Raw genomic sequence first — 15,743 nt, forward strand, 5'->3', positions numbered from 1 at the left:
CTCGTCCACTCCCTGCCTTCCCATGGATATGGCATAAACAGACCTGATTCAAAACCCAGCTCTGACTCTGGCTTGTTGTGTGCCCTTGACGCTATTGCTTAGTCTCCCTGATCCTCAGTTTCTTCATGCTGAAAATGGGAACATTCTTCCTTACCTGAAAGGAATAAATATGATAATAAATGTGAATATGTTGCACACTTAAAGGACATGCTAGTTTTTCTCCTAGGATTCTATGGGGTGAAGACTGAGTGAATCTAGCCACTAGGGCCAAAGAAAGCTGTTTCCGCAGCACCTGGCAGAACTGGGCCTACATACCCCCTGGGTCATTAGAGGGTACTGTGGGAGAAAGAGGGCTGGGAGTCCAGCTCCACCTCTGATTTGCTGTGTGACCTTGGGTAAATTTCTGCCTTCTCTGGGCCTCCGTTTTCCTCTCTGTATAGTGTGGATGCCGCTGGATTTGATGGTTTTCTACTTCCTGCTCTCCACACCTCCCGGGACCTAGGGACCCAGAGGATTTCCAGCCAGCCTCCACGTGCCAGGCACCAGGACCACTTCCTGCAGGTAAGCGAGGCACTGGAGGAGTCCAGAGACAAAATGCTTGAGAGTTTCTCTGCTTATCAGACTCTTCTCCCCCATCCGCTAAAAGAGTGCTTTTTCCAGAAAGCTCTGCCTGGAATGTGGGGGAAGGGCCACAGTCAGTCTGGGCTGGGCTCAGAGCTAAGAATATTGTGGCAAAGGCTCTTGACTTTTTTTTTTTTTTTTTTTTTTTTTTTGCTGATCTTTGAAATTTAAAGGAGCCGGTTGCTTTTCCTTCTTCAGGGAGGCTGTGCTAGGGGCACAGCAGACTCAGAGCAGCCACTTCTCATCCCCTGGCCGGCTGTGCTTACCCAGTGCCTCTTCCATACTGTCCTTTTGCTGGAGTTGGGGACTCAGAGTGACAAGGAAAAGACCCTGCCCTTCCAAAGTCTCCAGTGACGGTTCACTGACAATACAGGGTGATAACAGAGATAGTGCAGCAGCGGGATGGGCCACAGAGGAGGCTTCTGGGAGGTTAGTGGGGGTTGGGCCTTCAGACCCAGCCCACCTTAGGCCTCAGCTTTGCTGTCTGTAAAGGCAGATCCTCTCTCCTGTGACCTCTCGTGATACTGGGTCTATTTAACAGCATGAGCCTTGGTTTATCCCTCAAAATGGGACAGTCACAGCACTCTCAGCCTCCCCCTCAGGTGTTGGTGAAGCTTAAAAGAGCTAAGAGATGTAAGAGTGTAGAGGAAGGAAGTCTTGTCGGGATTTTGACATCTGAACCTGCTGAGAACCCAGGCGACCCTCTGTTCTGCCAGCATTGATGGGCACTCTTTGTTTCTGCCCTGCCCTCAGCTTCCTGACCAAGTCACAAGGAAGCCTGAGGGCCAATGTGAGGGTGAGAGTAGAGAGTGGGGTCTGGCCTGGGACCCGGGAGTTCTCCTTGGATAAACAAGAATTTATCTTTTTTTTTTGAGATGGAGTCTCCATCTGTCACCCATGCTGGAGTGCAGTGGCAACATCTCAGCTCACTACAACCTCCACCTCCCAAGTTCAAGCGATTCTTCCACCTCAGCTTCCTGAGTAGCTGGGATTACAGGCACATGACACCACAGCTGGCTAATTTTCATACTTTTTATTAGAGAGATGGGGTTTCACTATTTTGGCCAGGCTAATCTTGAACTCCTGACCTCAGGTGATCCACCCGCCTCAGCCTCCCAAAGTGCTGGATTACAGGTGGAAGGTTTTGTTAATAATCAGACCTGTCCTAAAAAAGAATGTGGGGCTGCCTCTGAAGGAGGTAAGCTCTCTCTTCTTAGAGGTGCTGGGTGCTTGCCTTTTTGGGATGCCTTGCAGCTCTGAGTCTTTAATACATTTATTCCAGAATCCTTCGACTCTGAGATTTTGATATGTTAAGATTCCTTAGCTGGATTCAAAGACTCCTTGGGGGCTTTGAGTGAAAGTAATCTCTGATTCCTTGACCCTGAACCACAGAGTCTGAAGCTTTTGGGATCTGAGATTTCCCACAGTCTTTGTACTCAAAAGACTCTGAGCAGCAGAAGCCTACCCAGACAGAGAGGTGTGTCACCACCAGCAGGCTTCCCCACAACCATAATGGAGGGCAGGGACCCAGGTGATTGACTCCTTTGCTGGGTGCTGGTATTTTTTTGCTCCTCAGGATCCAGGCAGGCACCTAGAGGAAAGAAGACGCTCAACACAGTTTGTTGAATGAATGAATGAATGAATGAATGAATGACTGAAGAGTCCCTACCCTGTCCCTTTCTCTCCATACTGTGTCCATCCAATAGGTATCATTAAACTACTAAAGAGGACTTTTCGGAGGGTAGGGAGGAGCCTCGCTGGCCAAGTCTTTCCTTTGGCTGCCATCATATAGGCTGCAAGCTGCTGACCAGAAATTGAGCCACCATCGCCCAGATTATTTAGGGTTTCCTAAACAATCTGCCTCACTGAATTCCCTACTAACATGCGCATACCCCTCAGATGGACATTGCACAGGGCAAGGACTTTGTTCAGCTCTCAGCTGTGTCCTCAGCACCTAGAACAGTAATGAATACCCTAGCTTAACTCGGAGGTCAAGGAGCTATCAGTTTTCGAGGGTGGGGTAGGAATTGACAGTGAGACCTGAGGCCTGTGGAAGGGGACCCAGACAGGGAGGGGATGCAATAGGGAGAGGGCCTGGGGTGACAAGGATTGAGAAAGGGAGAGAGAGGGGAGAAAAAGCAAGGGATGCCTTAGCACCACACTTCACAGCCAAGGGAACAGAGGCCCAGAAAGGGAAAGTAATCTGCTTAGGGTCACACAGCACCTTGCTCAGTGGAGAGCCAGGTTTTCCTTCCTCTGCACTCCTCCAAGCCCAGCCAGACCACCTGAAGTTCCCCAGGCATCTCTGCTTCTATTACTCCAAGACTTGAACCTTCCGGGTGCCAGGCAGGTACTGGGTCCGGTCGGCTCCCTCTCCCTCTGGCCATCGCTGAGGTTGAGGTTTTTTGAATGAACAAGCATGGAGAAGGGCACTGCCTTCAGAAGCGTGACCGTCTCCCCTGAGAGGGAGAGGGGTGCATAGGGCTCAATTATGTTTCAGCTTGAAAATGGGGGAGAGCGGGGAGAAGGGGAGATGGCTCTGCTTGGAGCAGAGCCCCTGAGGGGAAAAGGGTGCCTGAAGGAATGTGCAATTAGGAGTGGGCTAGCTTGTGCAGAGAGCCTGGGAGTGGGAGGAGTCTCGCACTCTGAAGGACACGCTGGTCCCCGTGGGGACTCCCGGCGCCCCGCAGCCTGGGCCGCCGAGGGGGGCAGTAGGACCCAGGGACCGGGAGGCGCCGGCAGAGGGAGGGGCCGGGGGCTGGGGAGGTTTGAGGGAGGTCTTTGGTTTTTTTTGGCGGAGCTGGGGCGCCCTCCGGAAGCGTTTCCAACTTTCCAGAAGTTTCTCGGGACGGGCAGGAGGGGGTGGGGACTGCCATATATAGATCCCAGGAGCCGGGGAGCGGGCGAAGAGCAGAATCGTGTCGTGGCTCGAGAGCGAGAGTCACGTCCCGGCGCCAGCCCAGCCCGACCCAGGTGAGGCGCGGGAGACGCCTGCGTGCGGCCCGGGGGAGCGCCGAACAATCTGGGGGTGCGCGAGTGAGTGAGAAGGGCTAGGGGACCCTGCGAAGCGTTGGGGGCCAAGCCAGAGCCTGCAAACTGGAGCCCCCGGCACTTTGTGGGCCGCTGGAGGGTTTGGAATCGAGAGCCCAGGGCTAGCCCGGTGATGGAGCCAGCTGAGGGCTAGGGCGGAGATAGGAGCCGGGGTGGGAGTCCGTGCACTCGGAGGACTGGGAAAAAGTGCAGGGATCCCTAGAAGGTGGTGCTGGCAGAGATGAGAATAGGTGCTGTGTAAAGGGGCCTGGGGGCGGAGAGCAGAGCCTCTGCGGAAAGACACAGAGGAGGAAGGAGATGGGGTCCGGTGCCTTTTCCCGCAGGGGTAGGGAGGACAGGCCGGCCTCGCAGTTCCCGGTCACTTCCGTTCTATGGTTGAGACTCAGGGGCAGCAGTGATTGGTGGCCCAGCCTCCTCACAGGCTTGCTGAGGGAATCTTAGCCTCCTGAAGGTAGTAGGGTGGTGGGAAAGGAGGTGAAATAGTCTTGACTCCTGGGGTCCATGTGCTCTGATAGAAGTGGGCGACAGTGGCTCAATTTCTCATCAGCAGCTTGCAGCCTGGATGATGGCAGTCAAGGGAAACACTTGGCCAGCGAGGCTCCCTACCCTCCGAAAAAGGGAGTAGGGGTCAGCAGGGTCTGCTCTGCTTTGGGGATGAAGGGGCTGACTAGAAGGATTTGAGTCTCTCCTTCTGTCCACTGCCACCGGGTTCTTGGAGTAACTGCAGGGTTTAAACTGCAGAGTCTAACTTCCAGAGGCTGGGGTTCCCTGCCCCCCAGCTTAGAAACATTCCTGAGGTGGCTGGAGAGCAGGAGGGACAATGAATGCACTTCCAGACTGGCCCAGAGTCTCAGCCCCTCCTCTTCCTTTTTTTCCGGCTGGTCCCTCTGGGCTGTAGGGCCCAGATGGAGGCCTGGGGAGAATGAGGGGGGCTTTGGTTCTCCGGAATTCTGACCGGGGCCACACCCTACTGTCTTCAGATGGTTCATGTACCCATCCCCCCTTCCCGTCCTCTCCTTTGTCTCCTCTGTCACCGGGAATCCCAGCAGAGATTTTTTGTACTGGCTGTGTAACAGGACACCGCATGCAGCCCTCCGGAGGGGATCTGTGCTTCTGTGAGGAAGAACCCCTGTGCTAGGAAGGCGGACCCCTGTTTATCCCAAGGGACCTGGGGTGGCCCCCTGCCCTGGCCTCTTTTCTCCCATTGTACAGTGAGGTGGTTGACCTCCAAGGGCCCTGTAGATTGGGAACTGGTTGTGCCCTCTGCGCCAGGGGCCTCCTCACCATCTGTCCTCTGCCCTCTCCCGTCCTCTTCACTCTTCTGTTTTCTTTCAGAATGAAAAAGGCAGGCATTGACCTCCCTCTGAGGCAGTTTCCAGGTACTTTAGACCTCTCAAGTGTTTGGGACCCTCTGGTGGCTCCCATCATCTCCTCCCTTTCCCTTCCAGAACCTGCTCAGTCCGACTAGCTGTGGGCACAGGCCTGGCTAGGTGATCTTGTATTTTCTTTGTGGGACTGTAACTCAGCTAACCTTGGCCTGAGGGCCGGCATTTCTCTGTGGCGAGATGGGCTGGGCTGTGGGAGGCTGGCCTGCTTGCAGTAACTTGCCTTTCCCCGTTCCTGCTGCTGGGTTTAATGGGGCTGCCCTTCTCCCCAGTAGCGCATCTCCCTTCAGAGATCCATGTGCAGATGGGAAGGGAACTAAGGCCAAGAAGGCTCCTGGAGTCCCCGGGCAAATACGTGGCACCCCCAGGGACCTGAATCAGACCTGCTTCCCAGGCTGGAAGCCCCCCTCTGCCGGCCGGTGGAGACAGTTCAGCTTCCTGCCTGCCACGTCACCACCAGGAGCAGGCGCTAGGCTGCTGCGGGCCTAGCAAGCTGCCTGAGGAATCCCAAACCAGTTATTTGGAGCTTGCTTGAGAAGCCCCTCCCAGTCCTTTGAGGTTCTGGCTGGTGGGGGTGGGGGCTGTCAAGATGGTACCTGCCACGTTGCATGGCTGGGAGCGGGCTCTTCAGCTGCCTTCTCTGGGAAGGGAGGCTGGTGGCCTCTGTTGCGGTCTGAGCTCCAGCATCACTGGTCCGGATCAGAGGTGGCTTTTGAGTAGGGTGGCCATATGCCTATTATCCTGGTGTAATAATTAGTAGTGCCCTTTTTACTTTTATAAGTGTCCTTGTTTGTACAATAAATTATATGGTTGTTCTGCCTTTGAGGCTCCAGTTCTGGCAGGGAAGGAGCCAGGGCTGGGAGGAAGGTGTCTTGGGGTTTATTCTAGGCCCCAAGATCCCCCCTTCATTTTAGGGTGAGACTCAGATCTCCCCGCTCCTGCCAGACATCTGTAGATCTCTGGGCCTTCCCTTTTCTCCCCACCTCCCTCCCCTTGGACCCTTTGCTTCTCTTATACTGCACCTTCAAGGCTTCGAGGAGGGTGGCAGTCCCGGGAGATGGGGAACCTGTCCCGGTTTTTGGGATGGCAGCAGTAGAGTCTTCCCAGAAATACAGTGGTCCCCAGGCAGCCAGAGTCCTGAGGGTCTTCCACCAGGATCTCAAATTTCGGTCTTCTTCAAGGATGACCACAAGTTGGGATCTACCAGAGCAGTGGTACTGCAGCTTCCATCAGGGTTCCTTCTATCCTTCCCTTTGCGCTGTCATCTCTCCTCTGCTGTTGCATGACGTAGAGGAGGATAATGGCCTGAAGGGAGAGAGGGAGTGTGGAAGTATCCCAGGAACAGAGACTGTCTCAACTGGAGGCCCCAGAGAGGGGACTGGGGCTTGTCCTGGGGGCCACTGCTACTGCTGGGGCTTGGGGAGGAGGCCTGAGGGCAACCCTGAAGCCTTGGAGCAAATGGCCTGTGTGGCAGAGGCTGTCAGATGGGAGGGCAGAATGGAATCTGACATGGCTCCAGCTTCCTTGGAGGCTGATTGCACATCTGGCCAGCTGCTAGTGATGGGGGAGGGGGTCACTGCTCTATCGAGCTGTGTGTGACTCACCCTTTTCCCTAGTATCCTGTCCTTGTGCTATGTCAGGAAGCTTCCTCCCCACCCCCACCGAGTCTTCAAAGGAGTTGGTCCCTCAGGAGCTTTTGTCCTGGGGATTTCCCATCCGCACCAGGAGCACCGTGGGCAGATGGACATTCCAAGTTCCTGCCCAGAGAGAAGCCTTGGGCATGGAGACCTGGACCCTTCAGCCTGGAAAAGGGAGACTGAGGCTGAGTGGACACAGGACACACACACACTCTCAGGGTCACCCTTGGGGCAGCAGAGTGAAGCATCTGGGCTCCCCATTTAATGAGTGACCCAACCGGTGACTCATTAACATCCCAGAGCAGAAAGAAAGGCATGGGGGCGGGGCAGCTCTCCAGGTCTGTCCCTCATCCCTTGCCCAGGCATCTGGGCTTCCTGCAGATTCTCAGCTCAGCTGCTGCTTTTTCTCACTGAAAAAGGGCCCCCAGGGTTATGTGAGATCAGGGCTGACCACTCTATAAAACTGATGAGGACCCCAGGTCTGGCCAAGTGACCCTGTTTTACCTTCATTCAGGAAGAGCTGAGGCCTACTGTGTACTAGGCACGGGGGATATAGTGGCAACCAGATTGGCTAGGTTTTCTGTCCTTCTGGAGGCCACAGCCTACTTAGGAGCAGAAATAGATATGTAATAAACACACAAGTAAGTGGAAGTGTTGGCTGGCCAGTGCAGGAAATCAATAAGGTGGTCTGGTGGTGACTTGCTGGGAATGCTGCTTTGAGTAGGGAGGTCACAGAAGCCTCTGAGAGGCTGGCAACCCTGAGTCAGGTCTGGGATTCCTGGACTGTGGGCTCTCTTGCCCCCATCTCCAGGGGCCTTGTGGTAGCCAGAGGGCTGGGGGTGGTTGTTGGGGGAGGAAGGCCTTGGGCTTCAAGACCACCCTGTCTGTGCAACCCTCACAGGCCCACCGTGGTGCACGAAAACCACCTCCCAGCCATGCACTCCCTCCTGCTCCTCAGCGCCTTCTGCCTTCTTGCGGTGGCTCTGACCGCCGAGGTGAAGAAACCTGCAGCTGCAGCAGCTCCTGGAACCGCAGAGAAGTTGAGTCCCAAGGCGGCCACGCTTGCTGAGCGCAGCGCCGGCCTGGCCTTCAGCCTGTACCAGGCCATGGCCAAGGACCAGGCAGTGGAGAACATCCTGGTGTCGCCCGTGGTGGTGGCCTCGTCGCTGGGGCTCGTGTCGCTGGGTGGCAAGGCGACCACGGCGTCGCAGGCCAAGGCAGTGCTGAGCGCTGAGCAGCTGCGCGACGAGGAGGTGCACACCGGCCTGGGCGAGCTGCTGCGCTCACTCAGCAACTCCACGGCGCGCAATGTGACGTGGAAGCTGGGCAGCCGCCTATACGGACCCAGCTCCGTGAGCTTCGCTGATGACTTCGTGCGCAGCAGCAAGCAGCACTACAACTGCGAGCACTCCAAGATCAACTTCCGTGACAAGCGCAGCGCGCTGCAGTCCATCAACGAGTGGGCTGCGCAGACCACAGACGGCAAGCTGCCCGAGGTCACCAAGGACGTGGAGCGCACGGACGGCGCCCTGCTAGTCAACGCCATGTTCTTCAAGCGTGAGTCGGGGGTGCGCTCAGGGGTCCTCTTCCTCCTCCTGCCAGGACCCCCTATAAGAGTTAGGACGACATTCCATGCGCTCCATTCTTCACTGCCTCTCATTTATGCTGTGACAACCCAGGGAGGCAGGACTATCACTGAGCGTTTTGTACAGACTGGAAACTAGATTCAAAGACAGGTAGTGTGTAAAGGAATGGTTCAGGGAGCCGAGGCCCCAGAGGGACTCCATGGAATATGTTCCGACCGAACTTCGTCAAAGTGCTCCTCCTTTATATCTTGGAATGAATAAAATTTAATAATCCATTCTGCCTCAGTAGTGAGCTAGAGAAAGAACCCGAATCCTTTTTTTAAACTTATTTTTATTTTGAGATAGTCTCACTCTGTCACCCAGGCTGGAGTGCAGTGGCACGATCTCAGCTCACTGCAGCCTTGGCCTCCCAGGTTCAAGCAATTCTCCTGCTTTAGCCTCCCGAGTAACTGGGATTACAGGCGCCTCCCCCCACACCCAGCTAATTTTTGTATTTTTAGTAGAGACAGGGTTTTGCCATGTTGGCCAGGCTGGTCTCAAACTTCTGGCCTCAAGTGATCTGCCCACCTCGGCCTCCCAAAGTGCTGGGATTACAGGTGCGAGCCACCATAACCGACCAAGACCCAGAATCCTTAAAGCAACCTTGGGGACAGGCAGTGTTACCTTCATTTCACAGTGAGGAAACAGGCTCAGCGAGGAGGAAGCAAAGCCAGGACTCAGGCCCAGATGCCTCTGTCTTCAGTTGAAGATTAGATGTAGGGTTAATAAATATTTTTGAGTACCTACATAGACAATACTATTCTCACAGTTTGCTGTGAGAATGAAGTAACCCTTGTTTTACAAATGAGGCCAAGCTAGGAGAGGTGAGGTCTCCCCGAGTCAGTGACTGAGCTTGGATTGGAACACAGGTCTGGCTGTGAGCAAGGGCAGGGTTCAGGCCACTCTCAGATATTTTTTGTTGTGATTTTCTGGTCATGGAGATAGAACTTGCAGAGAAAAATGAAGGGTGGGCCGAGCACAGTAGCTCATTCCTGTAATCCTAGCACTTTGGGAGGTCAAGGTAGGTGGATCACATGAGCCCAAGAATTCGAGACCAGCCTGGGTAAGATGGCGAGACCCCATCTCTACAAAAAATTAGCCAGGCGTGGTGGCACATGTTGGTAGTCCCAGCTACTCTGGAGGCTGAGGTGTGAGGATTGCTGGAGCCCGGGAATTCAAAACTGCAGTGCGTCGTGATTGCACCACAGCACTCCAGCTGGGGGACGGAGTAGGACGGACCTTATCTCAAAAAGAAAAAAAAAAAAAAAAATGAAGGGTGGTCATGGGGCACTCCCTGCCCAGGGCACAGCTATCCCTCAGGTACCAGGTAGGGTAGAAAGCCCACCTCAGAGCATGTTTCCAAAATATCTGACAAGTGCCAGAGCTGGGGGTGGCCATAGAGGTAGGTGGCTGAACTGAGGGTGGAATAAATTCTGTTTCATGTGGGAGCAGCCAGGCACTAACTGTAGGGAACCGCATCCTCAGATGGCATGTCCTGGGGCCAAGACCCCTTCCCAAAGCTGGGAACATGGACTCTGTGGGCTGGGTGCTCTACAGCTGGGCTCTGAAGAATGGAGCAAAGACCTGTGGCAGGGACAAATCAAGGGTCTGCAGTTGGGGGTGGCTGTGGGCTGTCATTGTGTCTGGGGGCGGCCATGTGTCTCTGACCCTGTGTTTTGCCCCAACTACAGCACACTGGGATGAGAAATTCCACCACAAGATGGTGGACAACCGTGGCTTCATGGTGACTCGGTCCTATACCGTGGGTGTCATGATGATGCACCGGACAGGTAGGTGCTGTGAGGAGCAGGGTGTCAAGGTGGGTGGAGATCTAAGGGTAGTTAGGGTCTGACCCCTGCACACAGGGTGCCCAGTGTCCTCTCCGCTCCTCTCCCAGGCCTCTACAACTACTATGACGACGAGAAGGAAAAGCTGCAAATCGTGGAGATGCCCCTGGCCCACAAGCTCTCCAGCCTCATCATCCTCATGCCCCATCACGTGGAGCCTCTTGAGCGCCTTGAAAAGCTGCTGACCAAAGAGCAGCTGAAGATCTGGATGGGGAAGATGCAGAAGAAGGCTGTCGCCATCTCCTTGCCCAAGGGTGTGGTGGAGGTGACCCATGACCTGCAGGTAAGGGGTGGCCCAGCCCAGGGGCCTGCAGGGCTTGGAGTCAGGGGGAGGTGTTGGGGGCCCACTCACCAATTCAGCAGGTCTATCCCAAGACCCTCTGGATGTCCAGGCAGTGCTGGGCTCTGTGATAGGGGAAGTTGGGACAGGAGGTGTGGGCCCTGCCCTTGGGAAGATGATGATAATACCAGCAGCTAAATATAACGGAACACTTCCTGTATGCTAGACGTTCTTCTCAGCACTTTATATGTTTTTATTTTTGTTTTTGTTTTTGTTTTGAGATGGAGTCTCACTCTGTTGCCCAGGCTGGAGTGCAATGGTGCCATCTCGGCTCACTGCAACCTCCACCTCCCGGATTCAGGCAGTTCTCCTGCCTCAGCCTCCCGAGTAGCTGGGATTACAGGCATGAGCCACCGCCCCCAGCTAATTTTTGTATTTTTAATAGAGACAGGATTTCACCATGTTGGCCAGGCTGGTCTTGAACTCCTGACCTCAAGTGATTCGCCTGCCTCCGCCTTCCAAAGTGCTGGAATTACAGGTGTGAGCCACCATACCCAGCCTTTGTATGTATTAAACTCTTTTAATCCTCAAAACAACTTTATTAGGTAGGACTATAAATTTCATCTTAGAGATAAGGAAACTGAGGCTCAGAAAAGTTAAGTAACCTGTGCAAAGTCACACAGCTAGTAATTCAGACATCTTGCACCAGAGCTCACCTTCGATCACAGCACTTCTTCTGAGGTCTGAAGTGCCCCCAGTTATAGATTGTTTAAGCTGGAGGATTATCTACCATGCAATAATCAGACTGGTAGCTATGGGTCATCTAGGGTGGCCAGAAACTTAACACACGTGCTCAAGATTCTCCCTTGCAGCCACCCTGGGCAGTGGGCAGAGGCTCAGAGAGAAGCAATGACTCGCTAAGTTTCCCCAGGCTCATAAGTGGTGGAGTTGCAATTAGACCTCAAGGTAAAATAATAGCGGCCTTTTTGTCATCAAGAGAGAGATTTTTGACTTACCCAAAAAAGGAAACTTTTGTGTCATTTTTTCCTTGGATGCCAAAAATGTTTCTCACCTGCAGAGTTGATCCAGACTTGCTGCCCAAACAGCTTGGAGAGAGAAAGCTGGAGATGAAGTGGGGCTTAGGCTCCAAACCAGGGACAAGTGAAGCTTGTACTGGTTTGTGCTGTAGACCCTGGGAGTTCCTGGAGAGGGGTCACTGCCTCTCTCCTGGTCCTGGGCCTGATCCTTCCCTAGCCCCTTCTCCAGTGACTGTTGTCCCACGCCCTTCTCCCCTTGTTCCTCTGGTGTCTTCCTGGAACCCTCAGTGGAGACCCCACCCCCCAGTTCATGGGGTAGATTGAGTTGGGAAATTTGAGGTGGATGACGTGTGTGAGGTTGTCAGGGTGGGAAGAGCTGGGCCTACCTCGAATGCCTGTCTCAGGACCCCCTGAGTCTCAGGACCTCAGGCCTAATTCCTGTGTGGCCTTGCCAGGGAGGTGGAGGTTATCCTGCAGAACCCTGGGCCCTGCCATTTACTCAGCCCACAGCTCTTTACTGTCCTCTCTCCTGCATTGAGAGCCAGGGAGAGCCCTGGACGTGGGCCCTGCCCTCAGGAAGCTCCAAGCCAGGTGAGAGAGACAGGCAGCACCAGACTGATAACAGGAAGGTCCAGGGAGACACCACTCGTCTTGTGGGCTCGGGAAACCTTCCTGAAAGAAGTGGGTTCTAAAGAGCCCAAATGGGAGGCAGGATGGCCATCCAGGGTATAAGCTGTCCAGTGAGGCTGTCTGGAGAGTGGGGTGGGGCGTGCCAAGGGATGTGGCTGGAGGCTGCCACGGAGGCACAGGTCATATGTTAAAGAGCTTATGGTTGGCTTCCAAGAGCTGTGCAGGGCGGTGGAAAGATGCGTGTGTGTGTTTGTGTATGTGTTTTAACTTTTTACTATGGAACATTGGAAAAATAAATTAAAAGTAGATTAGTGTAACAAACCCTCAAGTGTCTATCACCCAGCTTCAAGCATTATCAGCTCACGGCCAATAGTGAGCCATCTCTACCCACCAATTCCCCCCTGCATCCGATTATTCTGAAGCAAATTCCAGGCATCCTATCACTCTGGACAGGTGTTAAGCCCCAGAGTGATGTGGACATAGTTGTCCTTAGATCAGTCTTTCTCAAACTTGAGTATGCTAAGAAAGCACTTGGGGAGTTTGTGAAAAGGAATCTATGCCCAATCCCAGAGATTCTGATTCAGGGGGTCTGGGCTGGGGTCAGGACATGAGCATTTCAGATAAGCTCCTGGGTGGTGCCCATGCTGCCTGTCCCTGAACTGCGGCTGGGCAGTGCTGGGATAGTTTCTCACTTGTTTTCTGAGTCTCAGCTTCCTCATCTGTGAAGTGGGGATTAGAAGCCCTTGTAGGGTTGCAGTGAGAATTGAGAAAGCTGTGGTTTGAAGTGCCCAGTGCCATGCCTGGCATACAGAAGGTGGCCAGGGAGCAGTTCTCTCCTCTCTGAGGAGCAGTCAGGGTAATATGGGGTGGAGGGTTTGAGGGTGGAGGAGCCTGGCATGCCATGGCCTCACCTGGCACACCTCCTTGTTCCCACAGAAACATCTGGCTGGGCTGGGCCTGACTGAGGCCATTGACAAGAACAAGGCCGACTTGTCACGCATGTCAGGCAAGAAGGACCTGTACCTGGCCAGCGTATTCCACGCCACCGCCTTTGAGTTGGACACAGACGGCAACCCCTTTGACCAGGACATCTATGGGCGCGAGGAGCTGCGCAGTCCCAAGCTGTTCTACGCCGACCACCCCTTCATCTTCCTGGTGCGGGACACCCAGAGCGGCTCCCTGCTGTTCATTGGGCGCCTGGTCCGGCCTAAGGGTGACAAGATGCGAGACGAGTTATAGGGCCTTAGGGTGCACACAGGATGGCAGGAGGCAGCCAAAGGCTTCTGAGACACATGGGTGCTATTGGGGTTTGGGGGTAGGTGAGGTACCAGCCTTGGATACTCCATGGGGTGGGGGTGGAAAAAAAGACCAGGGTTCCCGTGTGCCTGAGCGGACCTTCCCAGCTAGAATTCACTCCACTTGGACATGGGCCCCAGATACCATGATGCTGAGCTTGGAAACTCCACATCCTGTGGGACCTGGGCCACAGTCATCCTGCCTGCCCTCAAAGTCCCAGATCAAGCCTGCCTCAATCAGTGTTCATATTTATAGCCAGGTACCTTCTCACCTGTGAGACCAAATTGAGCTAGCGGGGTCAGCCAGCCCTCTTCTCCTGACGCCAAAACACCTCAGCTGCCTCCCTAGCTCTATCCCAACCTCTCCCAACTATAAAACTAGGTGCTGCAGCCCCTGGGACCAGGCACCCCCAGAATGACCTGGCCACAGTGAGGCGGATGGAGAAAGAGCTCCCAGGAGGGGCTTCTGGGCAGACTCTGGTCGAGAAGCATCGTGTCTGGCATTGTGGGGATGAACTTTTTGTTTTTGTTTCTTCCTTTTTTAGTTCTTCAAAGATGGGGAGGGAAGGGGGAACATGAGCCTTTGTTGCTATCAATCCAAGAACTTATTTGTACAATTTTTTTTTCAATAAAACTTTTCCAATGAAATTCTGTTGAAGCGTGGAAGAAGATTGGATCAGGAGATTTTTACACCATTCTTCCCAGGGGACAAGGTCTCCTGTTAAGGCAGACTTGCTACTGATGGCTTATATCAGGCCCTGGAATGCTGGCAGATCACTGTGCAGACCTCGCCAAGTGGCAGGTGCACTCCGTGCTGACCCGGGAAATTGTTCTGGCTCTGGCAGCCCTGGAGAAGTTGCAGCTGCAGGGCCTGAATGAGAGCACTGGACCTGGAGCCAGTCTTCAACCTCTTCGCCTTTCTTTCGTTACCATTTTTTAAGAAGTGGGCCTTACTGTGTTGCCCGGGCTGGACTCAAACTCGGGCTCGAGCGAACCTCCTTACTCAACCTCCAGAGTAGTGGACTACAGGGAGGACTATGGGCATGAGCCACTATGCCTAGCTCCTCTAGCCTTTCATTGCAAACTGACCTCATGCTGCATCCAGGGCCGCAGGTACAAACTCAGGCACACATTTAGTAAGTTGCCTGGCTTTAGGCTGGGCTTTGGAAGGAGCTTGTGGGGATCCTTACCCTCAGGTGGCCCGAAGTGTTGGATTTGTAGCAGGCGAGGAGGAGGTACCCAACACAGTCCCTTTTGACACAGTCCTCCGGTTGGATGCCTCATGGTCCTTAGGGCTCCTGACACCATAACTCAGGGAGAGAGAGGGATGCACAGGATGGAGCCAGTGGCCAGGGAGGCAGAGGAGCAGAGGATATTGGGCTGGAGCCCCATCTCTGCTGCCTGCTGGCCATTTAACCTTGGACAGGTCATTTTTTTCTCTGGGCACCTCCAGCTTTCCTCTGCCAAAGATTGTGACCTGGGGATTGTTGATTCAGGAAGGGACCCCTTTCCTGGCTGAGCAATCCAGCAGTAGCCACCAAGATGTACATGGGTCTGCAGAAGGGCTAGCTGATTCACTCCCGTCATTGCCACAACAGAGTTTCAGCAAGACTGCTCAGAGTCCCAGGGCCGTCCTGTGCTTCAGCTCAATCATTCAGATCTCTATCCTCAAGGGGCTTTGTCTAGAGGTGGAGACTTGGACAGTGACCAGGGTTCTCAGGGCTCACTGTGTTCCAGGCACCTGGATCATTCTGTTCTGTGTGCCACGCTTGTCCCCCTGCCTCAGGGCCTTTGCACTTGCTGTCCTTTCTGCCTGGCAGGCTGTTTTTGTAGATGTTTACAGTGTTGCTTTTTGTCATCCAGGATTCAGCGTAAACGTCTGCTCAGAGAGGCCTTCACTGACCACCCTACATAACCAGTCCCTCTCCCACCTCAGTTTCTCTACCATGATTTCTCACTTTACTGACTCCTTAGCACTATGAAATTACCCACTTAAGACTTCCCTGCATGCCTCCCCTCCTAGAATGGAAGCTCCATGAAGAGAGGGTCCATGGTTGGTTGTCTATTGCTGTAAGTCCTGCACCTAGTTTAGCATCATGCACATATCGAGGAAGACTTCCAGGAGGAGGTGACATGTGGGCTGCTTTAAAGGGTGAGTAGGCATTTCCGGATCAGAATAATGCTTTGAGTGAAACCAGCTGGTACTGCTTTGTGTCTTGCTCCTCCTATGTGCCAAATACTTGATATGTACAATTTTATCCAAGCTTCCTAACAACTTGGCTAGTAAGGGATTTTTCCCATTTTACAGGTGAGATAACAGGCTGAGCGGTTAAGT

The 15,743-nt window shown here is 53.9% G+C and overlaps 1 protein-coding gene across 2 annotated transcripts; it reads left to right on the top strand.

The window, feature by feature from the left end:
• Nucleotides 1–3,421: 3,421 nt before the first annotated feature.
• LOC105468766 (serpin family H member 1) lies at nucleotides 3,422–14,056 on the top strand. 2 transcript variants are annotated; one of them, XM_011719104.2, is made up of 6 exons: nucleotides 3,449–3,594; nucleotides 5,008–5,051; nucleotides 7,596–8,251; nucleotides 10,011–10,109; nucleotides 10,217–10,449; nucleotides 13,050–14,056. In XM_011719104.2, the coding sequence occupies exons 3-6, from the start codon at nucleotides 7,630–7,632 to the stop codon at nucleotides 13,350–13,352; spliced, it is 1,257 nt and encodes a 418-aa protein (XP_011717406.2). In that variant the 5' UTR covers nucleotides 3,449–3,594; nucleotides 5,008–5,051; nucleotides 7,596–7,629; the 3' UTR covers nucleotides 13,353–14,056. The 2 variants fall into 2 exon arrangements, with proteins under 2 accessions (XP_011717405.2, XP_011717406.2); XM_011719103.3 differs by lacking the exon at nucleotides 5,008–5,051 and having other exon boundaries at nucleotides 3,422–3,594.
• Nucleotides 14,057–15,743: the final 1,687 nt, after the last annotated feature.

Source organism: Macaca nemestrina, chromosome 12 (assembly GCF_043159975.1).
Source record: "Macaca nemestrina isolate mMacNem1 chromosome 12, mMacNem.hap1, whole genome shotgun sequence".
NCBI lineage: Eukaryota > Metazoa > Chordata > Mammalia > Primates > Cercopithecidae > Macaca > Macaca nemestrina.

Bases quoted from the DNA above. Each gene is read 5' to 3' on its own strand.
- LOC105468766 (XM_011719103.3), top strand. From the start codon at position 7,630: ATGCACTCCCTCCTGCTCCTCAGCGCCTTCTGCCTTCTTGCGGTGGCT. The intron at 10,110-10,216 runs GTAGGTGCTGTG...CTCCTCTCCCAG, and splicing joins CATGATGATGCACCGGACAG to GCCTCTACAACTACTATGAC. The intron at 10,450-13,049 runs GTAAGGGGTGGC...TTGTTCCCACAG, and splicing joins AGGTGACCCATGACCTGCAG to AAACATCTGGCTGGGCTGGG.